Genomic DNA, 24,603 nt, shown 5'->3' on the forward strand with positions numbered 1-24,603 from the left:
AGAATGGAGCACTTGATGCTTTTACAGAGAGATGGCTGCCAAGATAAGAAAAGTGATCAACATTTGCCAGCATTGTACCATTAAGCTGGATTGATGGTGCTACAGAGGGATTGGTTCACACTTGCTGATGAAGCACTTTGGTTTTTTTGATGTTAAGCGAGAGACCAAGCTGTTCATATGCTTCTGCAAAGACATTTAGGATACTTAGAAGATCTTCCTCTGAATGTGCAGAGACTACATTATCATTGGCATATTGAAGTTCTATGACAGAGGTTGTAATTACCTTACTTTTTGCTTTCAGCCTATTGAGATTAAAAAGCTTTCCATCTGTTCAATATGTGATTTCCACACCAGTAGGAAGTTTCCCCTCAACAAGGTATAGACTCATGGCAATGAAAATAGCAAATGAGGTCGGAGCAATGACGCATCCCTGATCCCACTTTGAATGGATCACTTTGAGAGCCATTGTCCAAAATTGTTGCCGTCATGTAGTCGTGGAGGAGTCGCAAAATATTCACAAATTTATCAGGGCATCCAATTTTCAGAAGGATGGTTCAGAGAGCAGTTCGATTCACAGTATCAAAGGCCTTAGTCAGATCAACAAACGGCATATACAGAGGTCGGTTTTGCTCCCTGCATTTTTCTTGAAGCTGTTGTGCAGTGAAGATCATGTTCACTGTCCCCCTGGAAGGGCAGAAACCATTTTGGGATTCAGGGAGGATGTCTTCTGAGATAGGTAGGAGGCGATTTGCGAGGATCCTTGCAAGCATTTTACCTGTGGTAGCTAGAAGAGAGATGCCTTGGTAGTTCCCACAATCTGTTCTATCACCCTTCTTGAAAAGTGATAATTATGGCATCCCTAAAGTCTTCCGGGACCTCCTCCCTCATCCAGATTTTTTCGATGAGTTTATGAAGTTGTTGTGTAAATTCAGGCCCACCTTCTTTAAAGACTTCAGCAGGAATCCCATCAGGTTCACTAGCTTTGTTATTCTTCATTTGATCGATGGCTTTACTGACTTCATCCAAATTAGGGGATACTGCAAGCTCATCTCTAATTTGTTGTTGTGGGATTTGTGAGAAGATCTCACCAGCCACATAAGAGTAACGATTAGGAAGGTCATGGTAATGCTCTTTCCAATGCAGTGCAATAGATTCTTTATCCTTTAGAAGCTTGGTACCATCATTTGAACGTAAGGGATTTGTACCATAATTTGTTGGCCCGTAGATGGCCTTTGTGGTATTAAAAAAGCCCCATGCATCATGAGCATCTGCAAAATGCTGGATTTCTTGAGCTTTCTTTATCTACCAGGTGTTCTTAAGTTCTCTAGTTCTTCTTTGGACCTCAGCCTTTGCACTGGCATAGATGTTTTTCTTAGCAGCACAGTTAATGTCTTTTTGCCATATCTGGAAGGTTTTTCTTGTTGAAATGTTCAATCTCACTATCATTCTCATCAAACCAATCCTGATGTTTCTTAGTTTGGTATCCAATAGTTTGTTCACATGTTGCAATAAGGGATGTCTTCAGTTTAATCCAGTGTTCCTCGGCATTTTCAGGGAGTTCCGTTAGTAGATGTTTCTTGAGAGTTGCTTCAAAGCAGGCTCGCTTAATAGGATCTTGAAGGGCATGGATATTCATTTTACGCCTTGGTTTTCTTCCTTGGAGCCTACATTGAGGAACAATTAGGTAATCCAGGAGATGCCAGTGTTTTGACCAAGGGTGCTTCCATGATGTTTTAAATTTATTTTTCTGATGAAAGAATGTGTTTGTAATAATAAGATTATGCTCTGCACATTTAGTCAGAAGTAGAATGCTATTCAGGTTGCTATTGCCAACTCCTTCTTTCCCAATGGTTTCTGGCCATAAACTGAAATCACGCCCAACTCTTGTGCTGAAATCACCCAAGAGGATAATTTTATCCTCCTTAGGTATCTCTGATAAGATGGTGTCCAGCTGGGTATAAAAATTTTCCTTGATGTCTTCATCAGCAACTAATGTTGGAGCATAAGCACTTACAACAGTTGCCTGCTGGTTTTTGGCGAGTTTTAACCGGAGAATTGAGAGTCGTTCTTTAATGCCAATAGGAACTTCTGACAAGAGCTTCACAAGATCATTTTTAATAGCAAAGCCTACTCCATGTATTTGTCGTTCTTGTTCAGGCAGTCCTTTCCAGAAGAAGGTGTAACCTCCTTTTTCTTTCTTCAGTTGTCCCTCTCCTGCTCTTCGAGTTTCTTGGAGTGCTGCTATGTCAATTTTAAAACATCTCAACTCCCTCGCGCTGATGGCAGTCCTGCGTTCAGGACGTTCACTATCTGTATTGTCCAGCAATGTCTGTATATTCCATGTTCCAAAATTGAATTGTCTTTTGCGGCCACTAAGTGGTGACCCCACTGGATGCGGTGATCCAGTCAGGGAGAGAGATGAGGCAAACTATGTTTAGGGCACCTTTTCTAGCCCCCTCCCCATATGGAGTGAGCAGAGTGGATCCTGAATAGGACTGCTCAGTCGTGGCTATAGCTGCTGAACTACTCAACGGCCTTAGTCCTTGAGCCAGGACAACTGAGTCTGCATCCACTGCTCAGGTGCTGGTCCATGACTAGGGGCTTCCGGATTTCACAGTCCTGCCCCCACCATTCGCTGATCGCCATGGGACTTTTGTTTTGTTTTGCTTGGAAGATGTCTGTGCATGAATTTGTTTTATGTGGGGAGATTGGTGCATGACGATCATCACACAATCTTGACAGAAAAAGGCTTTTATCCAATGGCCTGGATACCGCAACGATTGGAAGTCTTTTATCTGCTGCAGCCTTCATCTGCTTTCACAGTTGTTGTAACATATACATTGTTATCCTCCGCCTGTTCTGCCGTTGAGGACTTTCTTGGATCGTTCTTTGTCTGGTTCCTCTCCCTTGACCTTACCGCCATGGGTGACCCTGCTGGGAGTACGACTCCTGACGGCATCGCTCACAGAGTTCATTGGAACACACAAGCCCACTCACCACTACAAGGTGACGATCCAGCAAGGGGTTTAAGTATTATATTTAGGGAGAAATGGGAACATAGCAGCCTTGGCCATGAACCATCACTGCCAGGTGAAAACAATGAATGTACTTTAAGACATTTATCTGAATGTTGTAGTTTCCCAGCTACCCAGTTTTAATCCTCCCCCACTTTATTTGGATGTGAGTTAGGTGGTTAGACAACTACTCTGTTCAAATAAGTATGCTAAAGGCCTTTTCCTCTGTTGCTATTTTCCTGTGAGGATGGGCATCCACACCCTGATACTTATTTGGAAGTTCTTCCCAGAATATACCATTTGAAGTAGCCCTCAGTTTTATATTTTTACTTAGTTTAAAGCAGACAGGAGTATTATTTATTTATTTGATTTATATCCTACCCTTTCTCAGCCCGTGGTGGCAAACAAAAGCACTAAAAACACTTTACAACATCATAAAAACAGACTTTGAAATATATTAAAACACAACTATTAAAAACATATTAAAACAACACATCTTTAAAACATTTTTTAAAAAGCTTTAAAAACATTTAAAAAGGTTTAAAAATATATTAAAAAGCAATTCCAACACAGGTGCAGATTGGGATAAGGTCTCTACGTAAATGGCTTGTTGAAAGAGGAAGGGCTTCAGTAGGCACCAACAAGATAACAGAGATGGTGCCTGTCTAATATTTAAGGGGAAGGAATTCCAAAGGGTATTGGAAATGTAATAAACTTTTTTAAAAAACGAGTTAGATATTAGTTGCTGTGTTCTCAGTGAGAACCAACAGTATTACTAATAACATTACTAATAAACTAATTTTGTCAGCAAAGATGATATCCTCTCAGAGAAATGCAAACTTTGCAATGGAAGATGCTAATTCAATCTTCTATTAATTAAACATTTGCCACTGATGGGGTGGACGAGATAAATTACACGTTGTTCCGTCTTGCTTTTCAAACTGTCCTCAGAGGGTTAGTTTGTATAAAGCATTTCAGGGAATTATGACTGGAAGGAGTTAAGCACTCTCTTTCCTCTTGTCATTTATCCATTGCAAGTTGCCTCCTCCTGAAGGTGCTTTCCAAGGCAGAAAGAAAGCCTTAGGGCTTCCTTACTCATAGCAGCAGTTTAACATGTATTTTGCCTCTAAGATGCTGCTTATGGTCTCTAATGCAGAACTCATACTTCTCAGCCGTCTCAGTCGTTTCTCGCTTTTTATACTTCAAGGGTATATAGAAAAATCTTCAGTTCAGTAGATTTTCTTAAAAATGTACACACCAAATAATGCTCCCCTTGGCCAGGATATTTTAGTTCAACATAGCTAGGTTTTTGGCCCCATGAGCCTTTTCTGCTCATCCATTGACATGGGTTCCATCTGTCCTTCCAAACTCCAATTCCAGCTGTTGGATAATAATTCAGCATCCTTAAATGAAACTAATGCTTGCAAAATCATATAAAATCAGCTATTTTAATGCTCACATATATATCCTTTTGAATACAGAATTCAGATTTCAAAGTTTTGTGAATTGTGTTAATAGTACAGAACTGCTTTATATCATGGATACATTTGGGGACAAGATAACATCTACGTTTTAAAATATTACTATTCAAACAATTGATTATTTCTATACACACCATAAGAATGTCCTCCTATTAGGAATTTACAAAGCATATTCCCCATATAGAAATTTCCCAAGTAACGTTTCCTCATAACACAATTTTATTTTAGCTCCTCGTGGGACTCACTTGTGGGAGTTTATCCGAGACATTCTCCTTCATCCAGAGAAGAATCCAGGCTTGATAAAATGGGAGGACCGCTCTGAAGGCATCTTCAGATTCTTAAAATCGGAGGCAGTAGCTCAGCTATGGGGAAAGAAGAAGAACAACAGCAGCATGACCTATGAGAAACTCAGCCGCGCGATGAGGTAACCAGAAGGGGGGAAGTTTTGGCAGAGAGCAACGGTCTTTAGTCTGTGGTCTGCAGAACACATAAAGAATTGAGTGGGTTGAAATTACAGGACACTTGAATAGTCTGGAAAATTAAAAACCTGAAAATATAAGGCAAACATTATTTCCTGTGGCAGAGTTGCCTCATAAAGTTTCTCTACCCTATGTGGAAGATGCCTGTAGGTTGAATGTGGCAAATTTAAAATAACTAAAATGATCCCGGAGGGACCTAAATCTGTCAATAGCATTTATATAATTACAGAGAATGCCCTGTTGTCTTCATATGAGAGACAAAGATCTTGTCTGTTCTGAAAGGTTTATATAGTTGTGGAACAAACTATGACTCTGTAAGAACATAAGAACATAAGAAGAGCCTGCTGGATCAGGCCAGTGGCCCATCTAGTCCAGCATCCTGTTCTCACAGTGGCCAACCAGGTGCCTGGGGGAAGCCCGCAAGCAGGACCCGAGTGCAAGAACACTCTCCCCTCCTGAGGCTTCCGGCAACTGGTTTTCAGAAGCATGCTACCTCTGACTAGGGTGGCAGAGCACAGCCATCATGGCTAGTAGCCATTGATAGCCCTGTCCTCCATGAATTTGTCTAATCTTCTTTTAAAGCCATCCAAGCTGGTGGCCATTACTGCATCTTGTGGGAGCAAATTCCATAGTTTAACTATGCGCTGAGTAAAGAAGTACTTCCTTTTGTCTGTCCTGAATCTTCCAACATTCAGCTTCTTTGAATGTCCACGAGTTCTAGTATTATGAGAGAGGGAGAAGAACTTTTCTCTATCCACTTTCTCAATGCCATGCATAATTTTATACACTTCTATCATGTCTCCTCTGACCCGCCTTTTCTCTAAACTAAAAAGCTCCAAATGCTGCAACCTTTCCTCGTAAGGGAGTCGCTCCATCCCCTTGATCATTCTGGTTGCCCTCTTCTGAACCTTTTCCAACTCTATAATATCCTTTTTGAGATGAGGCGACCAGAACTGTACACAGTATTCCAAATGCAGCCGCACCATAGATTTATATAACGGCATTATGATATCGGCTGTTTTATTTTCAATACCTTTCCTAATTATCGCTAGCATGGAATTTGCCTTTTTCACAGCTGCCGCACACTGGGTCGACATTTTCATCATGCTGTCCACTACAACCCCGAGGTCTCTCTCCTGGTCGGTCACCGCCAGTTCAGACCCCATGAGCGTATATGTGAAATGCAGATTTTTTGCTCCAATATGCATAATTTTACACTTGTTTACATTGAATTGCATTTGCCATTTTTCCGCCCATTCACTCAGTTTGGAGAGATCTTTTTGGAGCTCTTCGCAATCCCTTTTTGTTTTAACAACCCTGAACAATTTAGTGTCGTCAGCAAACTTGGCCACTTCACAGCTCACTCCTAATTCTAGGTCATTAATGAACAAGTCGAAAAGTACAGGTCCCAATGCCGATCCTTGAGGGACTCCACTTTCTACAGCCCTCCACTGGGAGAACTCTCCGTTTATTCCTACTCTCTGCTTTCTGCTTCTTAACCAATTCCTTATCCACAAGAGGACCTCTCCTCTTATTCCATGACTGCTAAGCTTCCTCAGAAGTCTTTGGTGAGGTACCTTGGCAAACGCTTTTTGAAAGTCTAAGTACACTATGTCCACTGGATCACCTCTATCTATATGTTTGTTGACACTCTCAAAGAATTCTAATAGGTTACTGAGACAGGACTTTCCCTTGCAGAAGCCATGCTGGCTCTGCTTCAGCAAGGCTTGTTCTTCTATGTGCTTAGTTAATCTAGCTTTATTCATACTTTCTACCAGTTTTCCAGGGACAGAAGTTAAGCTAACTGGCCTGTAATTTCCGGGATCCCCTCTGGATCCCTTTTTGAAGATTGGCGTTACATTTGCCACTTTCCAGTCCTCAGGCACGGAGGAGGACCCGAGGGACAAGTTACATATTTTAGTTAGCAGATCAGCAATTTCACCTTTGAGTTCTTTGAGAACTCTCGGGTGGATGCCATCCGGGCCCGGTGATTTGTCAGTTTTTATATTGTCCATTAAGCTTAGAACTTCTTCTCTAGTTACCACTATTTGTCTCAGTTCGTCAGAATCCCTTCCTGCAAATGTTAGTTCAGGTTCAGGGATCTGCCCTATATCTTCCACTGTGAAGACAGCTGCAAAGAATTCATTTAGCTTCTCTGCAATCTCCTTATCGTTCTTTAGTACACCTTTGACTCCCTTATCATCCAAGGGTCCAATCGCCTCCCTAGATGGTCTCCTGCTTTGAATGTATTTATAGAATTTTTTGTTGTTGGTTTTTATGTTCTTAGCAATGTGCTCCTCAAATTCTTTTTTAGCATCCCTTATTGTCTTCTTGCATTTCTTTTGCCAGAGTTTGTGTTCTTTTTTATTTTCTTCATTCGGACAAGACTTCCATTTTCTGAAGGAAGACTTTTTGCCTCTAAGAGCTTCCTTGACTTTGCTCGTTAACCATGCTGGCATCTTCTTGGCCCTGGCGGTACCTTTTCTGATCTGCGGTATGCACTCCAGTTGAGCTTCTAATATAGTGTTTTTAAACAACTTCCAAGCATTTTCGAGTGATGTGACCCTCTGGACTTTGTTTTTCAGCTTTCTTTTTACCAATCCCCTCATTTTTGTGAAGTTTCCTCTTTTGAAGTCAAATGTGACCATGTTGGATTTTCTTGGCAATTGGCCATTTACATATATGTTTAATTTAATAGCACTGTGGTCACTGCTCCCAATCGGTTCAACAACACTTACATCTGGCACCAGGTCCCGGTCCCCACTGAGGATTAAGTCCAGGGTTGCCGTCCCTCTGGTTGGTTCCATGACCAACTGGTCTAGGGCATAGTCATTTAGAATATCTAGAAACTTTGCTTCTTTGTCATGACTGGAACACATATGCGGCCAGTCTATGTCCGGGTAGTTGAAGTCACCCATTACTACCACATTTCCTAGTTTGGATGCTTCCTCAATTTCATATCTCATCTCAAGGTCTCCCTGAGCATTTTGATCAGGGGGACGATAGAGCGTTCCCAGTATTAAGTCCCTCCTGGGGCATGGTATCACCACCCACAATGATTCTGTGGAGGAGTCTGCCTCTTTTGGGGTTTTGAGCTTGCTGGATTCAATGCCTTCTTTCACGTATAGAGCGACTCCGCCACCAATACGTCCTTCCCTGTCCTTCCGATATAGTTTATATCCAGGGATAACCGTATCCCACTGGTTTTCTCCATTCCACCAGGTCTCCGTTATGCTCACTATATCAATGCTCTCCTCTAAGACCAAGCACTCCAGTTCTCCCATCTTGGTTCGCAGGCTCCTAGCATTAGCGTACAGGCACTTGTATTTTGTTGTTGCTATAGAAGCCGCATGTATGAACTGCTGCACGTTCTCGCACGTCAGTCCTGTATATTGATAATATATGCATTGACAATTGCCATTTCTGATTATTGTATTCATGTTATTGGACTTTCACATAATTAATATTTTTAACTATGTGAAATAATTCAAATAAATGTACCTTAAAATATGAATAGCATAGTGGCTATTAGTCAGTTCCTATGTATTATTGTACATAGAGATTTTTATTTGATGGGGACAATCAAGATTCATTACAATCAAGAAGAAATGTGACTGTCTTTATTGGAGGTGTCGGTTGTACCAGACTTTCTCTGAACAGAATTCTGCTCACGGGGGGGAAAGGGGAGAAGGCTATTTTTGCCTGTATCTCCTTCCCTCTGCACCCTCTGAAAAGGTGCTCCAGAAGATTGAGGGACCTTCCAGAACAGCATGGAAGGTGATGCTGTGGCTACAGGAGGAAAGGTGGATTGGTGAAAATCACTTCCCCGCTTCCTCCAGTGTGATAGGAGCACCTTCTCCAAACAGAAAGAGCCCTTCCATTCACAGAAGGACATGCCTTGAGCAGAGCTCGGAAGATTACTTTTTAAAAGGAATAAATTACAATTACTGTTACGTGGCCTCAAACAGGGAAAAATTACCATTACAATTACAATTGTTCTGAAAGAAATTCATTACTTTACCCAGAGCTTGGAAAAGTTACTTTTTTGAACTACAACTCCCATCAGCCTAATCCAGTGGCCATGCTGGCTGGGGCTGATGGGAGTTGTAGTTCAAAAAAGTAACTTTTCCAAGCTCTGACTTTACCGTTACTCAAAAGTAATTGGTACAATTACAGTTGTTACTCTTTAAAAAAAATCTAGAGTGCCTACATGGTGCCGGCCTTGACTGCTGCACACCTAAGTAACATAAAACAACATTAAAAATAAAAACACACACACAGAGAGTAGTAGAATAATATTTTTATATATAAGATTAACAGAATGGTATAACAGAATCTCACATCCACCCTCCACCCCCAGCAATGATGATACCCCAACACACGTGTAATTCTTCACTTGAAGCTTCCTCTGCCAGCAACTAAGGATTTGAATACGATAATTATGAAGATGATAAATATGCTGCATTTCAAATTAATTCTGTATGAGAAGTATTCCATGCCAAACTTGGAAGACTAAGGAGAAGGTATAAAAAATAGCCAAAATATTATTTTTATTAATGGTAATTAATTAATTCTGCACAAGCCTCTATGCCCTATTACAAAATTGCCTATAGTGAGGGGGGGATGGATGGATTGAAATGTGTTTGCTTTGAAACTTTGGAAGGAAGGAATTATATGGAACAAACCTGCCCTGCCAGCAACTAAGGCATGTACAGGGCTCACCTACCCAAGCAAACATAATTAGGGTGTATGAGGGAGGCTGGCTAGCTAGTACCTAGCAGTGGTGGTCTCTCCACTGGTAAGGGAGAAGGGGAGGGAAGCAGAGACCACTGCTCAGAACTTCACATGCCAAACCAAGTGCAATCCCTCCACACACTCTCTCTCAGCCAGCAAGCATTGTCTATCTCACTCAATCACCTCCCAGACCCTGCCCTGCCTCTAACTAACGCACACCCACCTAAGCAAATATTTTCCCCTGGGGTGCAAAAAAGTTAAAACAAAGTAGCCAGGGAGGGCAGCAGAGGCCGCTTTGTGTGCTAAGTGCAAACACAGTATTCTCTCTCTCTCTCTCTCTCTCTCTCTCTCTCTCTCTCTCTCTCACACACACACACACACACACACACACACACACACACACACACACACACACACACACACACTGTTGTCTCCCACTTCCACAGTTCTTTATCTCCATTCTGCTGCTGTCTCCTCCTTCATCTACGTCCTTGCCCTCTGGCTCTTTTGTCCCTCCACTCCATTCTTCTCCACCACCATCCACTTTTTAACATTTTTTTCCTCTCCATTCCACCCCTGTCTCTCCCTCCACCTCCTCCCTTGTCGCCTCCTAAAACACCCACAGAACACAAGGGAGGAGCAATGCTGCACAGAAACCCAGTTTGAGGCACATGATTTTCATCTATGAATCAAAGGAGCAGAAATCTTCCCTGCTGTCCCCTGCTCCCTGGTAATGCTCAAAAGTAATGCTGGAAACATTATAATTAGACCTCAAAAGTGATACAATTACTCTTTGTTCTATTAAATCAAAATGTAAAGAAATTATCCACTCATTCCTCAAAACAGTAACAAATTACATGTAATTGATTTTTCCTAATGAATTACTTCCAAGCTCCAGCCTGGAGTGCTTAAGTCTTAGTGAATGAATTGATTTTCATAGAGTTTCAGTGTGCCTAATTTTCTATTGATTTCAGCATGAATGCAGTGGAATTATGTTACTTAGAGCTTTGTGTGCATGTTCAGTAAATTAATAAGTCAACAGGGTGGTGGATAGGCTACAGTGGTTTATAGATAGAGATTGGGGTTGCCCAGAGCTTAGGAATGTTACTTTTTTGAACTACAACTCCCATCAGCCCCAGCCAGCATGGCCACTGGATTGGGCTGATGGGAGTTGTAGTTTAAAAAAGTAACTTTTCCAAGCTCTGGGGTTACCCAGGAGTCACTTGTTCAGAGTCTGTTGCTCTCCTGCTCATGTCATCAAGAGAACGGTGGACTCTGAATCAGGCTTGGAATTGTCCTTCAAGCAAATTAAGATATTTTCTGTTTAGAGGAATAGATTAGTTTGCTAAACCCACTAAGCTCAGGGGAAGTTTACCCATCATTAATTAGGTGTGGTATTCAACTACTATGTCCCATCAGTGTAAGGATTTCCAGTTGAGCAGTGGGACTTTCCCCCCTCTCCTCTTCCTGCATGTGCCCCACGCCCTCCCAAATCTGTTCCAGAGGGTAGGGGGAACTCCTAGAACAGATTTAGGGGGCACACAGAGGGAGGAGAGGGAGAGAATACTCCATTGTGCCGGAAGAAATCCTTGCATTGATGGAATGAGAGACTTAGAGCTATGTCTTTCTGTTTCATCCAGTTTCACCCATAATTATACATTTCTGATACATCCGATTTCATTACTTCTTTTTAACAGATACTATTACAAAAGAGAAATTCTTGAACGTGTAGATGGTCGGAGACTGGTATATAAATTTGGAAAGAATGCCCGTGGCTGGAGAGAACATGAGAACTAAAACTGTACAAATCTTCACTAACAGGAACTCCTAGTGGATGTAAATATTTCAAAGACTATTTTCTTCTATTTATGTTCAAAAATTGGGGGAGGGCAGGTGGAAATCTACTTTTAATGGGAAGAAGGAACACTATTGTTTATTGATGTTAAAATTATTTTATTTGAAGTATGTCCTTCTATGGGGAAAAATGTACACAGTTTTCTGTGAACTATGATGTAATAATGCTGTATGGTTGTGTTTGGGGATGTGTTTTCCTTTCTTGTGAAGACTTGTAGAAATGTATTCCAAGAGAAATGTGATTTATAATAATGCTGTGAGAGATGTAACGAGAGGAAATCACAGGGCATTACTTTTTACTACAGAGCCTGAAAATAAGGCCTGTTGCTTTCTGCATATGAGAGAAATGAGGATATGTCTGTATCAGCCTTCCCCTACCTGGAGCATTTCAGGTCTTTTGGACTACAATTGCTCTTAGTCCTAACCAGTGTGGCAAATGGTCAACAATGATGGGAGTTGTAGTCCATAACATCTGGAGGGCACCAGGTCAGGGAAGTTTGATCTATATCCTTTATGTCAGTGTAAAGGCTGTATGAGGAGGCGAGTCACAAACCATGTGTCTGTTTTAGAGGCAGCTGAATAAATCTGTGGGATATGATGATTATGGGATATGATTTATTTTGTGCTTCCTGTAGACAATATTCCCTTGTGTTACTCTTGGTTTCCTTTTCTGACCTCCAATTTAGAGATTGATTCAACAGCTCTTGGATGGATGGCTGTTAGTTCAAATAACTGTCCTGGAACATGAAGATCCATTATCCCAGTGAAAAGATTTTATTTTGTAGGGTTTTTTATAAAAATTAGCTGACCTCAGTGAAAGGTGCATATTTTAGTGGAGTTAGGCTATGTTATATCTCAGTGTGACAGCCTTCCCCAATCTGGTGCCTTCCAGAAGTTACTGTGCTAAAACTCCCATCATCCCTGATAATTAGCCATGCTAGCTGGGGATGTTTGGAGATGGAGAACAGGAATATCTGGAAGGCACAAGCTTTGAGAAGAGTACACTACTATCATCTGGCCCACACCATGATATTCCAAACAATGGTCTGCTGTCAACTTGAAATGTGTTGGGGTATCTAGTAGAATCACTGTACCAAAATCTCTTTCACAGTCAACTTTGTGGTGAAGTCAGCTGTGTAATCATCATACAGAGAGGGGCTGAACTTGATGGCAGAGCACATACTTTGCATGCAAACAGTCCCAGTTTCAATTCCTGGCATCTGCCTGAAACCTTGGAGAGCCGGTGCCACTCAGCGTAGACCAGCCTTTCCCAACCAGTGTGCCTCCAGATGTTGTTGGACCACAACTCCCATCAGCCTCAGCCAGCATTGCCAATGGTCAGGAAAGATGGGAATTGTGGTCCAACAACACCTGAAGGCACACTGGTTGGGAAAGGCTGGTGTAGACAATATTGAGCTGAATGGACCAATGATCTGACTTAGTTCCATTGTTTCTAGCGAGCCTGGGTTTGGATTAGGGTTCCCAGGTCTCCAGTTTTTGCCCATAGACTCTAGTTTCTGGGTATCTTCTCTGGGTGAGTAACCCTAATCTCTTGACTCTTACCTTTTATTGTTTTTTTTAAAAAAGTTTCTAGGTGGTCTGGTTCAAGAGGCATACACCAAAATGTCAGCCCCACACACAATTTCTGTTAGAAGCTGGCTGCTCTAATCCCTACCCTTTCAGGTTTTTTAGCCAATAAGTGAAGTCAGGGTTGTGATTGACAACAGATTTGCTGATCTTCAGGCAATAGATAGAACCCATTGCAAATCCCTGAAAACAGTTTCCTTTTCCTGTTTGTATGCACATCAGAAGTTGAGTGAGTATATAACTTGCAGCAGCAGCAGCAGCAATATTTCCTTTCTACAATAATATACCAAGAAATTTAGAACTGAAGATCACAGGAAGATCTTGGCAGGCATACACAGTAAACAATTTCAGTTATTATGATTATAACAAAAGTGTACATGCAGGTTTTTTTAATTACTTGCAAAAATAGCATATTATATATTTTATCTTTCAAATACTTTTTGAACAGAAATTTGAAAGAGTGTGCATGCTGCAGCTCGTGATGCCATTACAATATGTTATACCTTTCTATTTATAAGGAGTCAAACAAGTTTAAATTTTACTGGGCTGTTGAAGAGGGCAATTTATTTGTCTAAGTCATAGCCTGCTTTGAAAACCTTCCCAATATGAAGCTTTAATTCTACACCCACTTTTCTGGGAGTAAAGCTGCAATGCTAATCCCACATATTTGGGAGTAAACCCCATTGAATTCAGTAGGACTTACTTTTGAATAGATGTGTTAGGATTGTGCTGTAAATCAATGGGGCTTTTGAGTGAACATAGCAAAAGATTGTAAATCTTTCTCTCCTCCTCCAATCCTTTTTTTAAGCAACTAGGCAGGGCTTAGAATTATGATTAGAATTTATTACCCACCCTTCACTGAAAGGTCAATGCTTTTATTTGGTAGGAAACTAATACTGATTAAAAAAAAAGTTCTGCAATGACCAACTGGTTTTGACAATAAACTATTATATAGGGTGTATGTATTTTTACATCTCCAGTATGCACATAGAATCCTTTCAACAACCCTGTGAGGTAGGGTAGGAAACCAAGGCAGCTCACAAAAAGAAATAAATCAATTTAAATCTAATAACCATAAAACAAATATAAAACAGTTGCAAAACAGCTTAAAGTGGCATGATTCTGAATTTTGGGTTGGGTGAGTGAAATTCCTTATCATTTGAGGTTGCAGTCCTGTGCACACTTCCCTGTTTGAGTAAGCCCCATTGAATACATTGGGACTTGCTTCTGAGTAAACATGCATAGGTTTGCACTATAAATATCTTTACAGGTTGTGTAAATAATAAACATCTTTGACATGCATGCTTATATAAATATTTCTTCATACTGTGTCTTGATAGGTATTCAATTTCACACTATGGCTGTACATTATTATTTCTTCTACATTTTAAGTGTGCCCTTCTTCCTTGGGGTGGTCGTGGGCTCCCTCTATTGTTTTCACCCTGAGGGGCAGATTAGGATTTATTATGGCATAAGCTTTTGTGGCTCCCCCTTTGGTCTTTGCAGAAAAACACACATAAGCATGTCTGGAAGACAACAGATTTTCCTGCACAGATCCTGCCAAAGCTGTCACCATCAGTTATAGTTGTGACATTTTTTACTTTACATAAGGTGGGTGGAGGCAGATTCATCTTATTTACAGATGAAATCATAAGACTCCAGCCATCAAAGCAAGCCTTTTCTTTTTGTCTTTTTCTTGACTTAACATTTGTTCTATCTCTGAATCGGTTTCTACTCCACCCCTATCTCCCTTGGTTTACTCCCTGTTTCCCTTTTTAACTGCATGTGCCCTGGTGTCTAACTGTCTAACCCTGCATAAATAGTAGGCAATGGGCTGGATTTATCACTGTCTTGTGCCTCGGGTATTAAGCCCCAAAGACACTGTAATTAGTAAATATATAACGTGCCATATAATGATTATACACATTAATAGCCAATATATAGTTCTAAAGAATAAAACAAATGGACAATATTTTATTTTCAATGTACCAGCACTTGGAAATAAAAGAATGGAGCTTCACAATGGCCCATTTCTCATATAATACTAAGCATTGTCATCTTGTGGCCATACTTCCTGGAGCATAGTTGAGTAACAACTATGAGAATAGCTTCTTTTTATTTCAGTTTCTTTTTGAGTTCAGAACACCTGTCATTGGATTATTTATCCATCCTATGATACTAACCCAAGATACATTCAGATATTTCCCACTATTGTTAAGGACTTCATTTGATTTCAGGGCCGGCACCAGGCATGAGTGGGCCCTTGGCCACCAGACTTCAGGAGGCCCTTGGCACAGTGTCATGTTGTCCCCCCACCCCAATGCAACTGTTGCGGGTTTAAATAGGATTGGTCACCCTGCCTCTTGTGTTGGCACATCAGCATGCTAACACACTGTGTGTGTCTGCCTGCTATCACCCAAGATGGCAGCAGGGACATCAACCCCTTGCCCCAGGCCCAAATCAACCCTGTGACTTGATGGTGATGTGGATCACAGAGTGGGAGCTCCATCTTCCCAGCCTCAACCTGTAGATTTAGGAGAGGCTCTTCTGAGCCACAAGGGCCTTCAACCTGTGCCTGACCTGGCTGCCTGCTGGCACCAAGCCTGGCTCTATAGCTTTGGAAACAGAGGAAGGTAAGATTTACTTTGCAATAAACAGACAGTAGATGTATTAAATGCCTTAGATCTTGCCAAGCACATACAGTCCCAGCCCAAAGTGAACATTTTAGCAATGCTAACAAATAGGATATAATGAAGACTTGAACGTTTATATCATAAAGACTGTTTAAACGCAAAGGACTTTCTGAGATTGCTGTTATGAAATGTTTGCAATGAATGATGTGGTCATTTTTTTAAAAAAAAACCCACAACAATAACAGAAGATATATATTTTACTCTGGTAATATTTGTATAGATTTTTATTTTAGCCTAATTTTTCACATGTATAAAACTCTACATAGGAAAAAGACATTACTGTATTTATGTAGTTGCAAACAAATCACATGGTCAAAGAATTTGTTGATATGCTGGCTGTGCAATTTTGCTTAGCACGTATTTTGTGTGTATAGTCCAGTCCAATCCAATACACATTTATTCATAAATAAGGCCCACTGTCTTCAGTGTGTCTACTAAGTAAGTATGCATAGGATTGCAGCCACACTGATCTTTTTATAGACACATCTTGAGAGCTGTCCATTGACAAGTAAAATGTAGAAACATTTATATGCTTAACATTCCAGCTTTCATGTTGCTAGATAATGGATAATCTCAGTTCGTTGCTCCATTTTCACTGTCGAAATGTTTTCTGACAGCACAATATGTTATTGGGTGTTTTTGCTACAAATGTCAAAGACTGTCACAAAAGTGCCATAAAATTCTAAACATTGATTTCTGTTTATATATGCAAATTAAAAACTTTTCTTTGCTTCATGTGGTGTTTTTTTTTTAATCATTAGAATCCCCCCCATGGCAGTTGCTTAAGAAAGAAATAATATAATCATGATAAGCTTAATATGAGAAGTAGGAAATTAGAGGCATGGCCATTGAGGAATCTCCAAGGCTAGAGGGTTTTGGTGGGTGCCATTGGGATCTGACAGACAGAAGGAATTATTTTCCTTCTAAACACAGGCTGCTGAATTAAATTAACTTTTTGATCCATGTGCCTCTTAGGGCCAGATTAGACAAGTCCCCCCCACCCTTTAAAAAAAATCAAAACAGGTATGAGGAACCATGAATTAGACTGGGAGCAGCACAGGAGGAAATGGCGTTTAATCCTTTGTATCCACGTTATTATCCCAGTACAAATTGCCTCCCCAAAAGCTGCTATGAGATTCATCATGGAAAACATACAAAGATGTATCGGCAAGATATATCATAGCTTCATGATGGGTTGTGGGGAGCAGGGCTGGTTAGATCAAGAAAACAATGCAGGGGAACAGGGTTAAGTGCCTTCCTACATTCTTCTTCCCCAGTCCAATTCAGAATCCCTGGGACTGCTTTGAATAACAGTAAAAAAAAAGGCAATACCTGCAGAGGATTCAGATTTCACAGCATATCATCTCCTTCATTTATATTTTAAGTAAGTAAATTATCCCTGCTTTTTGAGCAAAATTGAATGTTGTTGAAATATATAGAGGCATTCATTGAACACATGGAGGGAATCAAGAGGAAATCCCGTCGCTCTAATCTCAATGCATTCAATGTCCAGTTCATGGATTGGCCTATGTGTATAAATCTGAATATGCATAGTTGGAAGATCAGGAAAGTGTTGCTTTGGCAGATGGCTTTAAGATTTTCTTCTCATTTCCTTTGCCCCAGTGTAAACCATCCCCTTTTGCTGCTGTTACTCTGCGGGGGGGGGAGAGACTGGAACAGCATTTATTTGTATCTATTGGAATTAAAAGCAGCTTGGTGAGGGATGCATATGGGAAGAAATGGTTAAAGAACCTCTCCTAGAGCAACACACCCCTGATTTTCTTGGGGCTCCTAATTAGCACAATAAAAACTGAGTTCCTAATCCTGTATAGTAGGGGTAGCCAACATGAGGCTATCAAAATGTTCTTTGATTCCAGTTCTCATCATCCCTGACTATTAGCCATGTTGGCCAGGGCTGATGAGAGTTGAAATCCAACAACACCTGGAGGGTTCCATGTAGGCTGGCTCTGCAGTTGTACACACGTGGACATCTTTCAGACCATGTAATGACCACATGGAGGTCATGCAGGTATGATCCTACACATATTTGTATAATGTCTGGGAAAGGGCTATAGTCTGTACACAAACAGAACTCGATACCTGGGATGTTCCACCTGAGACCATAATGGAGGGAGTTACACGTTTGAATAATTCCTCATATTAAAAATTTCTCTGCACACTGAAATTGGATGTCAAGGTGTGGGAGAAGAATTCTGGCATACGAGAGTCCCCCCATCCCCAATGATGGAGCACTGTGAAATCCCCTATCTGTAGACTAAGCCTTAAAAAGCATTAATTTTTATTATTCCACCACTACCAGAGCTTGGAAAAGTTACTTTTTTGAACTACAGCTCCCATCAGCCTAATCTAGTGGCCATGTTGCCTAGGGCTGATGGGAGTTGTAGTTCAAAAAAGTAACTTTTCCAAGCTCTGCACTATACTGACATAAAATGCTGGGCACACAACTTACTGTTTAAAATATCATCCTCCAATGGAAAAATATAAAAGGAATTCAATCCTAGTTATTCCATCCGGATGATATCTCTAAACTTTCTGGCCCTGATCCACCTCCAGTCACAGGTAAGCAAATTGTTAATGTATGATTAGTTGTGCAAGAATGCAGATGTGCTTCCTATTTTATGCCTGCGTTTCTAGCAAATGATAATGCATTCAAGTTTGTTTGTACTTGTTCAAGTTTCTTTACCTGTGTGGATCTCCTTATCTGGCTTAGAGGTGCCCATTTATCTTAGTACATTCACAAATGGACAATGTTAGCATTTTGGAAATGGAACTAAATTATCTTTTATTGCTGCATATTCATAAAAAAGATTATTCCTATAGTTCAGTTAGGAGTTCTCTCTCAAATTATGATTGATATCTGTTCACAATCTCGGTCTGCACAAGAAAATAATACAAGCCTTCACAGATAATCCTCATTTCAACAAAATTAATAACCACATTCTCATTGACATCAGTAGAAACAATGGTTTGGAAAAATGGGGTGAAATGGGATAATGTACTTTACATAATTAATTAATTAATGTAAGTTATATAATTTCACCATAGCGGACAGCAAGATGAATAATGTATTCATTTTGGCAGAAGATGAACTGCATGTGTCGAAATGGTACTGCATGTGTCGAAAACAGGGCAAAATGGAAGTTAATGCCTTCTTACATCCCGAATCTCAACAGACCATCCAGTTCTAGATGATTCACTGTATACTTGCCAGATTAGTTAAACAGATTTGCAATGAAAATGTAAAATATTGTGGAGCTTCCACACTGAAGTCATCAGCTGGCTAGAAAGGATCTGAGATGCAGATGTATCATACACAGACATATTTAGAATTCTCAGCAACAGTCAAATAATTCTGCAAGACAAACATATTGATCCTAAATGCATTTTTCTCAATTGAACTCCCTTCCCTAAAGTTTGAAAAGGTGAGCTAAGAATAATTTCAAATTAACTTTCTATAGAACTGTTTCCAGCACCTCGGTTTGAATAAGTAGCAGCCCTTCAAAAGGTGGCACTTCAGCCAAATATTAATTCTAACTGTCTTTCCGACCTTTCTGTGCTGAAGTGGTATCAGTTGTATGGAACATCAATGGCATTATCTTCACTTTCTAGATCAGAGCTGGGCAACCTATGCTCCTTCAGATATTGTTGGTCCACAGCTTCCATCATCCTTGACCATTGGCCACTGTGGTTGAGGATGATGGGAATTTGATGCCAATAACATCTGGAGAGTCACAGAAGGTCCACCCTTGCCTTAGATATATTGTCCTGGTCATGCCTTTATTAAATCATAAGCAGAACTCTGCAATACAAATAATGGCTTTATTTACTTTTACATGTTTATATGTGAAACAGCAATGAAGGAAAAATTGATTTAGAGATAATACAAGATTTCTGTCAAGGCAAATCTTAGGGCTGAAAAATACCAGCAGCCTCATGTGATATATCAGTTGCTGTACCAATTAATTCAGACCAAATGGTTTGAATCAAATATTTGAACACTCCCTCTAAAAACTAAAATACCCTCCCTGACCAAAGAAAGTTAGCTTAGAGCAGAGAAGGTTCTAGTCCAGATTTCTCTCTTATACTAGTCTTGAATTTGCAACATCCAAAAGGACCCTTAAAACATTAGTTTTCCCACCTACTGACTGAAGTGGTGCAGTCTAGCAACAGAGACATTGGCTGCTACCACTCTAGGATTGGATGCTTTAGCAATGTCAAGGTGTTGCAGTTCAGCAATTAGCTGGAAGCAGAATTATAGCTGTAACTCTACCCTGCACCAGATGTAGCAACTGATTCCAATTACAATCCTGCAATGCTCATCCTCAGTCAAAGGGGAAAGTCTGCTGCACTATCATTAACAAAGTTCAAAATGTTTTCCATATATATAATTTTATTTTTATTACCACAGTTATGCCTCTCCTGCCAAAATCTGACATCCAAAGCTTGCATGTTTATTTGGAATGAGGTATGCAAGACTAATTGTTGGGACAGGAAGAGAATGAACAAGAAGGAAACAGGAAAGTCTCCTCTCTAATCTGCATGCTAGCTTTGTAGGCGTAGGACAGATTGTTGGGGAGGAGAGGAGGAATTCATGAAACACAGTCATTCTTCAAAATTCACACTTACCTGAATTTTGCAGTATAGTTCTCTAACCAAACAGTGTTTGCAAAAACATTATTAGGGGAAATGTGTATAAAAATGAATTTATTTATTTATTTATTGACATTTATATCCCACCCTTCCTCCCAGAAGGAGCCCAGGGAGGGAAACAAAAACACTAAAAACATTCCAAAACATCTTAAACACAGAATTTAAATTAAAACAAAACATCTTTAAAAACAAAACATCTTGTTTAAAAAGAGCTCCAATACCACAACCAAGATGGCCTCCACCAGCTTGGTCAGAGAAGTTGCTGGGGAGTAGGGAGGACACCAGCAGCAACCCTAGTCTACTGTTTCCTTGGCCCAACACCAGGTGCAGGCCCTCACAGCCAGCTCCAATACAGAGTGGACTACAGCAGCCTCTCTTCCCTATACCTGCAGCCTGTGCTGGTGTTACACTGAGGGCTCATCCAGACGACTGCAAAATGTGTGACATGCCCGCTATGTGTGTTCATTATTTTTTGGTCGTCCAAATGACGTCTCGCGCTGTTAAGCATTTTTGCGGGTTAAATCCGCTCCTTGCAATACCGGCAAAAATGCGATTTGCTGTTTAAAATTGGGAATCATCCGCTGTGCCTTCAGGAGTCAGGATGCAATACTGCGGACTTTACAGCTGATGGGTGGTTCTTGGGTGTTTCCCCTTGCCCCTTCTCCTCATTCCAGCCAATCACGTATCTGCACTTTTGCGCATGTGCGAGAATAAGCCCGGGAAAATTGAACCAATCATCTCAATGGTGGGGTGTTGGGGGGGTGTCTGCAACTACTGCGCAGATGCATTTGATTTTTTGCCAGCCTGCAAACTAGGCGGCCGCTCTGGGTGAGATCTGCAATGCACAGCAAGCGAGAAAGGGGGGTGGTCGGTTTCAGCCTGCCTCCGAAAGCTTTGTCAATTTCATTCTCCCGTGGGAAGGAAAGGGAGAAGGAAGGGGGGTGACACGTTTCTTGCTTTTTTGGAGAAATAAGTGCAATTGCCAGCATGTGTATCTCCTTAAATATCAATAAAGGCAGAAAAGCATACATTCATTTAAGCATAATATCGCAAATACAAACAAGGCAGGCTGAAACCGACCAGCAGCCTTTCCTTCTGAGGCGAGAACTCCTTTACAGCCATATTGTGCTTCGTTGCAAAGGGGGAGAGGAGCATACATAATTTTTTTGCTGACCAATTGGTTGATAGGGGGACATTTTAGAGGCGGAGCTTGGAAAAGTGAAAAGAATGTAGGGGTCTTACCACTGCATGTGCGGGTGCAAAAAAGCATTTTTTTTAATTGGGAAAGAGCGAACTAAAAGGCAAAGTGAGGACTATCAGATGACAAACCGAATATGGAAACCGTGGATTATCCCGCTCCGTTTGGATAAGCCCTGAGTATCCAGGTGGGCAAAACTGGGTCAAATCAACTTCTCCCACTCACCCACCCAGGTCTTGGTAATAGGGTGATCAATGTTGTGATGTGCCATTCAGGATTAGCATTTAGGATAAACTGGCCACTTTTTATGAGCTGCAATAGAGCAGATCTTGGACTGGCCAGTAAAATGGTTTTTTAAAAATGTTTCTAGTAGTAAGAGTTCCTAGTTCAGTTGGTTTTATGTTTATAAGGTATAAGGTTCATTGTCTTTGTAAGGTAGCTAAAGGAACTCAAGGTGCTGCTTCCAGATGAAGAGCAATTACAGCCTTGCTGAGTTTCCAGACAGACCAGATACAGGGCTCATCCAGACAACTGCAAAATGTGTGACACGTGCACTATGTGTGCTTATTATTTTTCAGTCGTCCAAATGACATCGCACGGTGTCACGCATTTTCGCGGGTTAAATCCGCTCCTTCCAATACCGGCAAAAATGCGATTTGCTGTTTGAAATCGGGAATTTCATTGGGACATTTTTTTCATTGGGAAACGGCGAACAAAAAGGCGAAAAGTGAGGACTATCAGCTGACAAACCGGATATGGAAACGGTGGATTATCCCGCTCCGTTTGGATAAGCCCATAGAGGCAAGCGTATTTTAAGTAATGATCCTGATCACACATAGATAGATGCCCCGTAATAGGTTTTTTCTTGATCCTCATTTGTTGACTTGATCCTCATCCTGTGCTCATCCTAAATGCTAATCCTGAATGGCACATCGCTACATCAATCACCCAAAGAGCTTTGTTGCCAAAGAAAAGAAATCACAGGGAAAATGGATAATTGCAACAGTTGCAACATCTTGGTTCAAAACAATGACTCCGCTGGCATTCATCCTGCAGCTTAAGGATGAACTAAACAGATGAAAAACACTAGACTTCTATAATAGCTCTTAACTGCTTTGGTAATTAAAGTTGGAAGGAATTTCCCATAGCAGAAGCAATAACTGACTTCAAGCTACATATACTGAATTCATGAAAGCAGAAAGCATGAAAAGGACTGCTTTCTTTGCTGTGTTGATAAATCCATAGATAATAGAACTAAAATGAGGCATTATAACATTTAGCAATTGTATCATCATTAAGATGCATGCAGCAGACCCAGGTTTTACTGCAGTGCTGTGCTGAAAAATTCTTCCATGTTTTTTCTAATCATTCTTCAACAAGGTACTGTGGGTTGGTGGTTCCCAAGTTCAGATAATTAGTCAGTTGCCTGCTTTGGATGGGGTTGGACTCCCTCTGAAAGAGCAGGTCCTGTTAGCTACTGGGCTAAGTTCAAGGTTCTGATTTTAGTGTACAAAGCCCTATACAGCTTGGAACCAGGATACCCGAAAGATCGTCTTACCTTTGATATACCCAGTCGATCACTACTCTCTGCAGGTGAGGGCCTTCTGCAGATACCATCTCATCAGGAGGTCCATTCCACACAACACAGGAAGCAGACGTTTAGCATAGTGGCACCTACCCTTTGGAATTCCCTCCCCTTAAATATTAGATAGGCTCCATCTCTGTTATCTTTTCGATGGCTACTGAAGACTTTCCTTTTTCAACAAGCCTTTTAAGTAGAAACCTATCCCAGTCTGCATCTGTTTTGGAATTACTTTTTAACATGTTTTTAAAGCTTTTTAAAAAAGATGTCTTTAAAGATGTTTTGTTGTAATATGTTTTAAAATCTGTTTTTATGATGTTTTAGAGTGTTTTAGTGCTTTTGTGTGCCACCCTGGGCTCCTACTGGGAAGAAGGGTGGGATATAAATAAAATAAATATATAAATAAGGAATAAACAATGAGAAAAGAAATTGAATTTGAAAACGATCAAAGGGCAGGTAAAAAAATTTGAAATTCTCATGGGTGAAGTGGAGGGTTTTTGCTGCATATACCCTCATTTCAAGGTGGCTAAAGTGTGTCTGTGATTCTGTCACTCTACAAATATCCTCTTTGGTGGCCTGCACTCTGTACCCTTTCAGGACGTCCTGAAAATCTCATGATTTCCTCAGCTGGACTTTCTTGTAGCATGAAAAGGCTACCTACTATGCACTTATAAGCTGTTTCTCTTCTTTTTTAGTAAATTATTTTTATTTTTAAAGAAATTGGTACAAAATTTTTTTAAAGGCTAAAAAGGACTTCTTCCCTCATAAAAAAAATCAATACATGCCCTGATTTCAGTAGCCAGCCCAGTTTCCTGTATTTCAATTAACGCTCAGTGGATGATATCATGAGGTAACTTCTCCCATGGGACTTTTTCCAGATTAGGAAGCTCAGGCAGCCAACTCCAGGATGCTGAAGAAACATTTCATGGAAAGAAAACACACACTGCTGCCTTGCAAATTGCCACAATAAGGGAAGCTCAGCCCTGCACCCACCATTTAAAAAAAAATCTAAAGAAACAGGCAGAAAAACTGAAGCCTCCTTTGCAGCAGAAGAAAAGTTTTGAGAAACTGGAGAACATGTTTTGGCACAGCACTGCTTTTCTGTGTTCTGCTTTCGTACTAGGGTTGCCAGGTCTCCGGTTTTCTGCCGGAGTCTCAGGGAAAATGGGGCCGTCTCCGGCCTCCAGCCATATGTCAGTCAAACGGGTGGATCTCCGGCTTTGTAGCGGCCCCCTCAACCATGCATGCGTGAAGAGGCGGTTGCTGTGGAGGCCAGGCTGGGCTGGCTCCTCCTTAGGCAGTTCCCCTGC

The 24,603-nt window shown here is 40.8% G+C and overlaps 1 protein-coding gene across 3 annotated transcripts in view; it reads left to right on the top strand.

Annotated features, from left to right (window-relative positions):
- Positions 1-16,531, top strand: part of EHF (ETS homologous factor) — an 80,869-nt gene extending 64,338 nt beyond the window's left edge. For all 3 annotated transcript variants that reach the window (XM_061610753.1, XM_061610752.1, XM_061610751.1), the window contains exons 8-9: positions 4,724-4,919; positions 11,406-16,531. In XM_061610753.1, the coding sequence (XP_061466737.1) occupies positions 4,724-4,919; positions 11,406-11,505 (296 nt within the window). In that variant the 3' untranslated portion in view covers positions 11,506-16,531. The remainder of the gene's footprint in view (positions 1-4,723; positions 4,920-11,405) is intronic.
- Positions 16,532-24,603: the final 8,072 nt, after the last annotated feature.

This window comes from Rhineura floridana, chromosome 2, assembly GCF_030035675.1.
Source record: "Rhineura floridana isolate rRhiFlo1 chromosome 2, rRhiFlo1.hap2, whole genome shotgun sequence".
NCBI lineage: Eukaryota > Metazoa > Chordata > Lepidosauria > Squamata > Rhineuridae > Rhineura > Rhineura floridana.